Below are 9,813 nucleotides of genomic sequence, written 5' to 3'. Positions count from 1 at the left end.
TGATTTGAGGTTGGCGAATGAGGGATGGTTGAATGAGTGAAAACCGAGTAAGATGATAATGCACTAAAGGTGAGAGCGGGCGGCATCCCCGCAGCACACCAACAACATCGACGCTCCCCTGCGCCTGGCCGGCTCTAAACTTGGGCCGATCTTGCCTGTCCCATCTCAAAGGCTAATGTAATGAAGTGGATGGGAAGGAACGCCGGGTGCTCAATTTTGCCAACCCACTTCCCATGGCAAATTCGCGGCTTGCTCTCTGCCCGTTGTCGTTTTTTCTTTTCCTTGTTTGTGAAGCTTTCAGCCAAGGTACCAACCAGGTTGGTTCCCTCTCGCCTGGTTCAGCTCCCATTCCCTTGGGACCGATCATCATTTGCAACAGCCCGCACCCATTTTTTCTTCTTTCCCATGCGACTTGCAAAGCCTCCACCACCACCAACACCAACACCAACACCAAAACCCCACGGCGAGACGCTGCGACAACGCTCGAAAACGCCCACGATCTTACGAACCCCCGGACCCGACGCGAACAAACGAACGAGCAAACGAGGACCACGACCCGGAAAAGCATCGGCCATATCCCACTGATCCCCTGCAATCCGTGTCCAACTTGAGAGCTCGAGGCGCGGGAGCAATCCGAAAGCAAGCAAGCAAGCATAGCCGAACTCAGCCCGCCGGCTGCCCGCACGCGACAACCTCGTTTTCCCTCCCACTCTGCCTGCAGAAGCCCGCAACGCCCAATTCTTACGCGAACCTGCGAAAGCACCACAGCCGATCAACATCCCTCCTCCCCACCGGTGTCAAATGATCTGCGAACCCTCGTCCGCTGCGTAACCTTCGAGGCCCAATGGGAGCCGCTACCCCATTGAACTGATTCCGAACCCGCCCTCCACCATATACTACCACCACGGCCACCACCCGTACCGCTGCCATCAGCCGTGCCCGGCCTTTCGCCATGCCAGAGAACGGCAAGGACGTAAAGTCTGAAGCGCAAGACGAAAAGGAAAAGCGCGACAAGACTGAGAACAATGGCGGTCACGCTCACTCGGCCAAGAGCCCCAAGAAGCGCCGCAAGGTCAACCACGGTACGTATGGGTTATGCCTTGCTGCGCCGTATCCGTGGGCTCCCTTTGAGACTGCCGGCGCGGCTGCAACATTGACCCTTCTCGTTGCTTCAACTCGTGTGCGGAAGCACCAGCTAATTTCCTGTGCCCTCCCAGCTTGCGTTTACTGCCGGCGATCTGTAAGTCAGAAAGCCCTTACCCGACCACCATAGTTGATATTGCGTCCCCGGCATTGCGCATGGCGTTGACACTATTGTGTGTCCTGCTCTTGCTGTCGTGCGATGCTCTGCCTGCCACCGAACCCCTGCCTGCATATAAGCGCAAGCATCTTCTCCCTGCGGAAAGAGGACGGCAGGGTCAAATAACACAGCGGGAAAGAGAAAAGATGGCTGACGGATAGTGTCTTGCCTGCTCCGTAGCATATGACATGCGATCTCGTATGTAAGATCTCTTTCTTCACACAACTTTGACATATGACCGGTTGCGTCTATGCGGCTTGTCTCTCTCTCTCTCTCTCCCCCGTCCCCCCCGTCCACTCGGCTTCCCGGGACACCTGCGCGAGCGCAAGCGCGCGCGCATATCTTTGCTTGGCTGGTACAACACAGGCTGACCTGTCGTGTCCAGGAACGACCGTGTACAAGATGCATCAAGCGCAATATTGGCCACCTCTGCCACGATGAGCCCCGCGAAGCCGACTCCAAGAAGGCCAAGAGCTCTCACGCGCCTTCCGCCGTCGACGAGTCCGAGACGACGCAATCCGAGCTCACGAGAAGCTCCATCGACCAATCGGCGACCGGGTCCATGGGCCCGCCGCCCCCTTTCGACAGGAAAGCGTCTGCTTTTAGCACCGCCGTACTGGGCCAGGGGAACCCGCTGCACCTCGTGTCATCAGGAGCTGGCACCGGCATGGCGGGAAACGGCAGCAACGTGAACCAATGTAGGTCCCGGCCCGTTGCCTTGCTTTGCCCCTTTCGATAGTACAGTGCCGTTCATGCTTGGGGGCTCCTTGCTTCTTCCGCACAGGCCTGCACTTTCGACGAAAGACAAGGAAACAAGCAGATTCAACTAGAGATACAGAAGCTGATGTGATGCGCCCCCAATAGTCGCTGGATTTTCCGATGCCTGGTTGACGGCGCAGAACCATTACCACGACATGCAGAGCTACCACCCCAACAACTACATGATCGCCCCCGAAGTCACCCACGAGTTCAATCTACTGAATGACTTTCTGCAGACAAGTCTACTGGACGACGGCGGTATCGTCTCCGACGAGTCCCAAAACAGCCCCGCCTTCAGCAGGACAGCGGGCGCCAACGATATGCTGCCGACGTTTGGAAACCACAACGGTAACAATCGGGCCGGTGCTGGCAACAGCAACAATGCGCTCTCGCAAATGCTGCCCCCGCAGAACCTCGAGCAGGGCAAGGCGATATCCCGTCCGGGTAGCATCGTTCAGAGCGACAAAGATAAGGCGCGCGAATACTACCTTCAGGCGGCCGATCCGTCCGGAAACGACACGCCCGAGGAGCGTATGGACCGCGTGTTGAAAGCCAAGTACGAGGCCGGCCTCTTGAAGCCATTCAACTACGTCAAGGGCTACGCGCGGCTGGGCACGTACCTGGATGGCCACATTGCGCCGTCATCCAAGCAGAAAATTCTCCGAACCATTGATCGATTCCGACCCAAGTTCCGCGAAAAGGCGCAAGCGCTCACGGACATGGAGCTACTTTACGTGGAGATGTGGTTTGAGAAACAGCTCATGGAGTATGATCGTGTGTTTGCCAGTATGGCGGTGCCGGCGTGCTGTTGGAGGAGAACTGGAGAGATCTTCAGAGGCAATAATGAGATGGCGGAGCTACTGCATGTTCCTGTCGAGAACCTACGAGACGTATGAGTTTGAGTCACTTTGTGGCAGTCGGAGCTTGGTCGCAGCTAACCAAGTGATAGGGCAAAATTTCGCTGCATGAGATTTTGACAGAAGAGTCTCTCGTTCGATATTGGGAAGAGTTTGGAACGATTGCCTTCGACCCTGCTCACGATACGCTGCTTACAGCCTGCACACTCAAGAACCCAGACGACAAGGCAACAGATCCGGTGGTTCATTGCTGCTTTTCTTTCATGATTCAACGAGATAATCACAAAATGTGCGTACCCGCCCATCCTTGAGTCTCGGGTCTTTCAAAAAGCTGACAGTACGCAGCCCTACGCTCATCATAGGTAACTTTTTGCCCAACGATCTAGCCCGGCCGTAACCATTTGCATTTCAGAGGGCCTCTTGGAATACCTAGGTTTGGGGGTTGGCAACAAAAAATCAGGGGGCAGGCGTCATTGGATACCAGGGCATTCTTCGGTTTGGTTGCATTTTGAGACGTTCTTTTGCATCGGCGAGAGGAAAGTTCGCCGCCAGTACATAACAGGCACATCTAGTACATTTGATTCATGACTTTCGTTTTCTTGGCTGGTGTTCAAAGGAATGGCTGTTCATCAGGGTCGAAGCCATGCGGTTCGGGCCTCTGCTGTCTCTTCCAGGCCGGAGGCGGGTTGCAACGACCCCACATCCGGATGCCGGTGCTTGCCAATGTTGGGGGAAGCACCGTGCTGTTTGTGCCTTCCGTGGAGGACTTGACACTTGGCACCTTCGGAGGTCATCTCTTCGTCTTCCTTGGTTCGACTTCCTCGTCCTCCACTGAGTAAGGTAACCTCCCCAGACCGACAGTAGTATGCGCCCTCGGCCGATTCGCCAGCCCCAACTTGCTCTCATCTGAACAATAAGTCCATATCCCCTAAGATCACCTCCGGCCTCACCCCGACGCGTTCTTGATCTCGACATCTTATATCTGCCACAATGCCCCCACTACGCCAAGCGAAGTCGCCAAAGAGCAACAATCTCGACAAGATTTCAGCTTTCGCTAGTCCGTTGTATCCCAGACCAATTTCAATGTCTCCTTGACTGATGTCATTTGCAGCATTCTCGCGGGACTTCTCGACGCGTCTCCTCGCCGCAAACGATACCCTCTCCATCGATGCGTTGCTTGGAGAGCTCAATCCGCAGCTCGAGGCGATCGTCCACTTCTCTGCAAAATCGACGGCAAAGCCTCAAAGGTCGGAACTCGACAAGAGAGGAACGGAGCTCTGGAACTTGTGCACCCGACAACGTCGCGATAGTGTGGACGGGGCGCCGGCCGCGAGGAAGAAATTGCTGTTGCGCAGCAGGACCTATGCCTTTTTCATGATCAGCATCGCGAGAGGTGTGTCGGCGTGCGCCGAGCCCCAGCTTGCGGACGTGGTGCATCTGATGAAGCTGGCGCTCAAGGCTGGGAAGACGTGTCTTGGTAAGTTCGGCCGAGGTGTGACTGGAAGGAAGCGGCCGTTTCTCACGGGCGCACAGAAGACGGCGGTACTAGTTCGAGTGCCTTGAAGCTTGCCGAGACCATCTTTGAAAAGGGGGCGGAGTATAATGCAGCGTTGGAGAAGCTGCAGACGACCATGTTAGGACCAGATGACTTGGCAGAATGTAAGCGGCTGGAAGCTGAATATTTCATACTTCGAGCGGCGCTGGCAAGTCCCCCTTGGCTTTCAAGATAGACTGTTCAAACAGCTGACTGCGTAGGCCTGGAAAACGGATAACTTGCCCGTGATGGAGTTCATGTACACCAAGGGACACCTCCAACTAAGCGCGCTCGATCCAAGTTCAGCCGAGAAGATGGCAGAGGTTTTGTTCGAAATCGGGAAGGATCTCTCCAAGAAGAACGACTTTGCCATGGCGGTACGATGGCTCGAACGGGGTTACGACATCATCAACGCCCATGACCTGGCGCGTCTTTCCCGCGACGCCATCGAGCTGCGCCTCTCCGTCTGCCAGGCCCTGATCCACGCGCTGCTGGGTATGAACACGCCAGAAACTTCGCAAAAGGCACTGGGCTTGGTCAACTACATCGAGTCCGAGATTGGCGACAAGCCCGTCGTCCTGCTTCTTCGCTTAGATCTTTTGCAAAGGGCACCGGCCGAGGTCTTTGACGTTGAGGCCTACGCTGACATCTTGAGGCGGATGGTGCGGTCTTTCAACTTCTCCGAGGCGCACTTTAAACTTCTGGTGCATCATGCGCGCAAGTTGCACGACAAGAGCCCGACGCTGGCGACGAGCGTTGTGGATGGGATGCTCAGGGGCACCATTTTCACTTCCGGACGCTCAGAGTGGGCCGAGAGGTTGGTGCTGTTGAGGATATGGATGGAGACGACGCAGAGGAATGGTATGAGAGCCATCGAAGAGCTGATGGGGGTCCTGGTAGGGCTGCAAGATAATTTGAGCCAAGCCTTTGGGGCTTCTACGTCAGTTGGGGCGTTGACTGTGAGCCATGTCCGGAGAGGGAACTTGGCAAATCACTGACATTTGAGCAGCTCATTTGGAAAAAGATTGAGGTCAACTACAACCAAGGACACTTCGACTTTGCAGACGGCTGGTGTCAGATAGCCCTGCAGCCTCTGTTCCAGAACGGCGGACCTGCGAATATGTCGAGACTCGGCAGGTGCGTATGTTCCTGGAGCCCCGAGTACACCCGCGCTGATCGTTATAGAAAGCTCATTCTCTGTGCCTTGGGGAGAAATGATACCGAAAGGGCACGGCAAGTCTTTCACAGCATGACAGAGGCAGCACAGAACGAGCCGATGACGAGGTACCTGATGTACAAGGCTGCCCTGCGTTCAGCAGACCGAGAGTTGGCTGCCGAGTGCCTGGAACGAGTGGGTGCAGCGGCGGATCGAGACCCGAACTTTCTTTATGCTTGTGTCCTCGAGGCACAGCAGGCCGGGGATAGGGTCTGCGCGATGCAGGCCCTCAAGCAGTTGGTAGAGAAGTTTGAGTTCAGCGAGACGTCTCCGATCCATCTCCCGGCGCTTCTGCGATGTAATATCCGGCTTGCAGTGTCAGTCGCCGAGAGCGAAAAAGGTGCGAAAGAACGACAAGGTGCGGTGGACGAAGTGCTTGCATTGTTTGAAGGAGGTGAGAGTGTGTCGTCCAACCGCTCATATCATGAATTGACCATGTCATCTCTCAGCTGTCAAAGCTGTCCAGCGAGACCCTAAAGATGAGGATGGCAACCGGTTGTTCACTATCAAGGAACTCGACTGGTTCTGCCAGAACGCATACAACCTGGGCCTCAAACACTCAGACAGCTGGGACGTCAGGCATCTCATCCGGCTCTACAACAGCTGCCTCGCCATCGCGGCGCACTATCCAATAGACCTTCCCGCCGAAGCGGCGAGCGACCTCGCATTCAGGACAATGTTTTGCGACTTTATCGCGGCCGCCGCTTTGGTGTCGCTCGCCCGGACAGAAGACAACATTGAGCAGCAGCTGCAACATTACCTCGTCATGCGGAGGCATGTCGTAGCCTATAACGCGGCTTTGGAGAAGCAGATGAGCAACGGTCTGGACAAGAGGCTGAAGAGCGACCTGACGGCCAAGCTTGCGACGCTGATGGTTTTTGATTTTGAGGCGGCGATGGCGTTGAAGAAGGTTGACGACCTGGGGTGCATTATTCGCACCGCGGTGACATGTCGGGATGTGGATACGCTCAAGGCGATGGGGGATATTGCGCTGCGAGGCAGGTTGCCTGGCCACGGTAAGCCACCAACCGCTCTGGGTTTTCTGTCCTGGATCTTGGCAAGGGCTAAGCAGCTAGCTAACTGGTTATGTGTTTTCTTTTTCCGCAGCACTCTATTCCACGCTCGGCGTCATCGTCAACGAGATCTAGGAGCTCGAAAGGATGAAGGGCGACAAGCTGGCAAAGTACATCCGGTGCATGTTCCACGCCGTCTTACCACTCGATGTGGCGCTCGGTCAAAGGCTAATGAAGCAGGCTATCGACGTGGCAAGGGATTCTCGCAAGGTTTGTTCTCTGCTTATCCTCCTTCACTCTTGTCATCTCTTCTTCTACTGAAAATCATGGTTGGGGTTTCTTAGGAAAGGCAAAGGCTAACACTGTCGTCGCAGAGCCAGCATCCGTTCCCGGCTGAAGAGCTCGAGTGGCTCGTCACCGTGGCCTTCAACCAGGCTGTGGACGCGTATAATGTCAGACAAGACGACGATTGCATTATGTGGGCGGATTTGGCGATTAACTTGGCGCATTATGCTGATGATGGTGGGGAGCTGGAGAAGAGAGTGCAGGAGAACCGGATGAAGTTGAAGTTTGACTTGCCATGAGACAAATAGGCCTTAGAGAGGACGTTTTGGAGCATTTAATCAGTCGGTTGTACTCTATGTATCTTGGCAAGGCACTAGGTGAGAGAGTGAATGTCTTATGTCAATCAACTTACAGAACCTTATGGTCATATATCAGTTGATCAAGGAGCTGTGTCAACCAAGCAATATCCTCTTTGCAATGCTAAGTTGGGTTGCAATGAGGTCGATCTACGTCATCAATGGGAACTGGAAGATGCATATCCGCATTTCTCGATGGATGAAAATAGCTAATTCATAAAGATAAAGCGGGATCGGCCAAAGCGAGCACATGCAATTTGGCAGGCAATGCCATGTGCGGGGACTGTGCCCTGCGGCCGTGCATACTTTATCTACACGTTGCTTTAGCGGCCGGTTCCCCAGCGTTATCGGCTTATCGGGGACAAGGAACAAGGACCCTCGGCTCGAGTCACGTCACCTCCCACCCCGTTGCCGAAAGTCTCCAGTGCTGCACTCGAGTCTATTTGGATTGGGCCTCACCTGCATCTGTTAACCTCCACTTTCTTCAACCGTGCCTGCTCCGGAGCTTCGCCCTGTGCGCCACCAGACGATATCCACAGCCGCAGCAGAACCCGCTCCTCCGTCACAACCCGAAGGACGAGGGGAAACACCGCAGCCCGCCCTCCTCCCATTCCTTGGTCCCAAACATGGTGCTCCTGGATATTTCGCAATCCTCTCTACTACATTAAGTGTGCCCAACCGATAACGAGAGGAGCGTCCACAATCATGTCGCATTCAGGCTTCCCCATCGAAGACGCGGCCATCACCCATCTCGTACACAACCTCGTCGAAAATGCCGTGCGGTCCGTCGAGGAAGTCCCAATTCCCCTGACACGTGAGTTGTTGAACCTACCCGGATTCAGCTCCGGGTCCAATTAGCTGACAACGAGACAAACAGCGCGAACCTCGACCCAGTGGCCTGTCGAGGAACTTGCGACGCGGGAAGCGTTACGATACTCCATCAACCCCAGTCATGTCAAAGACCTTGTCGACTTTTCTGCTCTTACATATGTCGAAGAACCCGACGATAACCTGCTGTGCCCCATCTGCAAGCTACCAGTCATCACCCCGATCATTACACCATGTGACCATACCTTCTGTCTCGAATGCCTGAAGCGCCATGTTCATTCCTCCGACACCTGTCCCATCGACCGGACGAGATTCCGAGCCAGGGACTGCAAGACGTCGAGGCTTCTCACCAATATCCTCGACAGTCTGGTGGTCGAATGCCCAAATACAGAGCGAGGATGTGGCGAAAAGATGAAGCGCGACGAAGTCGTCAAGCACACAATCAACTGTCGGTACACGCTGCACGACTGCCCCGAGAAAACATGTGACAAGAGGGTGGAACAGTGGCTGGCCGTCTCTGGCAAGTGCTGGCACTTTGAGCAAACTTGCGAGTACTGCGAGGAGAAGATGGAAGCGGCGTCGATGGCCGACCACATCAGTAAAATGTGCCCCAAAAACATGACAGACTGTACAGAGTGTGGAGAGGTCATCAAGCTGTCTGAGCTGAGCCAGCATCGCGACGACCAATGCCCGGAAACCTTTGTCCCTTGCACATATCATGATTACGGCTGCAAGCACGAGGCACTTCGCAAGACACTCAGGGCACATCAAGACGAGTGTATGTACAGGGTGGTCGCTTTCGTTGGCGACAAGGTCAAATCGCAAGAGAAACAGATTGAGAAATTACAGAAGCAGACGGAAGAGCAGGAACGACAAATCATGGAGATGAAGGACGAGCGTCGAGATTGTATCTCCTGGGACGACGTGTTCAACCTGAACAACGTCCAAGGCGGCCCAAAGTTCAAACCTACCGAGGCTGTCATGACCATTTACGAAGACATGGAGCGTCGCATGGAGGAGCTCAAGAAGGAGTTCACAGACCTCGAGGGCCGTCAGACAGTGATGGTCCTGAACCAGGTCATGCCGATTAAGGATCAGATTACCGAGATCAGGAGCAACCTGGGCATACTCAAGATGCATATGGCGTGGCTCATGAACAAGAGCCGCGAGGAAGTCGAGCGTAGCCGCTTGGCCAACCGTAGTGTTGGCAGCACGAGTCGGACGCGAGGCAGCTCCGACAGCGATGGCGAGGCTACCCCTAGTACATCTCGGCGGCTGAGTGATGGATCAAATGGCATCCCTCGTCTATGAGATGTCTTCCCTGGACTGAGCATATCATGATCCTGTCTAGCTTTGGGGAAGTTTGCATATATAACTGGAATTGGGGGCGACTTGACATGGTCGGACTAAGTTCAAAGCCGCACAAAGGCGTTGATGCGTATGCTACGAGGAGCTCAGATATTGGTTGGATGCAAGGTAGGGGAGAGAAATGCTACAGTCGCAGTCTTCTCCTCACTTCACATCGACCACGACGGACTCCCCACTGCCTTGTTTCCCCTGCTTCTCCGGACTTGAGTCTGGCTGTACTACTGAAATTTCTTGATTTTATCTGGCGTCTGGGACAAACGGGGACAAAGGAACGAAACGCGGAACGGAAAGGCACGG

General features: G+C 54.8%; 4 protein-coding genes across 4 annotated transcripts; all 4 read left to right on the top strand.

The window, feature by feature from the left end:
• Window positions 1-952: 952 nt before the first annotated feature.
• Window positions 953-3,313, top strand: CORC01_11154 (transcriptional regulator; the record flags this gene model as incomplete). The annotated part of the gene is made up of 5 exons (XM_022622780.1): window positions 953-1,240; window positions 1,686-1,998; window positions 2,165-2,949; window positions 3,009-3,205; window positions 3,262-3,313. 5 exons carry the CDS (start codon window positions 953-955, stop codon window positions 3,311-3,313), a joined length of 1,635 nt encoding a protein of 544 aa, XP_022470722.1.
• A 593-nt stretch (window positions 3,314-3,906) lies between these two features.
• CORC01_11153 (uncharacterized protein) lies at window positions 3,907-6,814 on the top strand (the record flags this gene model as incomplete). The annotated part of the gene is made up of 8 exons (XM_022622779.1): window positions 3,907-3,973; window positions 4,028-4,393; window positions 4,450-4,575; window positions 4,757-5,409; window positions 5,460-5,587; window positions 5,636-6,060; window positions 6,116-6,682; window positions 6,774-6,814. 8 exons carry the CDS (start codon window positions 3,907-3,909, stop codon window positions 6,812-6,814), a joined length of 2,373 nt encoding a protein of 790 aa, XP_022470721.1.
• A 48-nt stretch (window positions 6,815-6,862) lies between these two features.
• CORC01_11152 (uncharacterized protein) lies at window positions 6,863-7,263 on the top strand (the record flags this gene model as incomplete). Its single annotated transcript, XM_022622778.1, has 2 exons — window positions 6,863-6,949; window positions 7,054-7,263. The coding sequence occupies 2 exons, from the start codon at window positions 6,863-6,865 to the stop codon at window positions 7,261-7,263; spliced, it is 297 nt and encodes a 98-aa protein (XP_022470720.1).
• Window positions 7,264-8,025: 762 nt separating this feature from the next.
• Window positions 8,026-9,459, top strand: CORC01_11151 (TRAF-type zinc finger; the record flags this gene model as incomplete). Its single annotated transcript, XM_022622777.1, has 2 exons — window positions 8,026-8,134; window positions 8,198-9,459. 2 exons carry the CDS (start codon window positions 8,026-8,028, stop codon window positions 9,457-9,459), a joined length of 1,371 nt encoding a protein of 456 aa, XP_022470719.1.
• Window positions 9,460-9,813: the final 354 nt, after the last annotated feature.

The sequence above is a fragment of the Colletotrichum orchidophilum genome, assembly GCF_001831195.1.
Source record: "Colletotrichum orchidophilum strain IMI 309357 chromosome Unknown Scaffold_117.1, whole genome shotgun sequence".
Lineage (NCBI taxonomy): Eukaryota > Fungi > Ascomycota > Sordariomycetes > Glomerellales > Glomerellaceae > Colletotrichum > Colletotrichum orchidophilum.
Note: the sequence above shows the minus strand (reverse complement) of the source record. Positions and strands in the feature narration are given on the sequence as shown.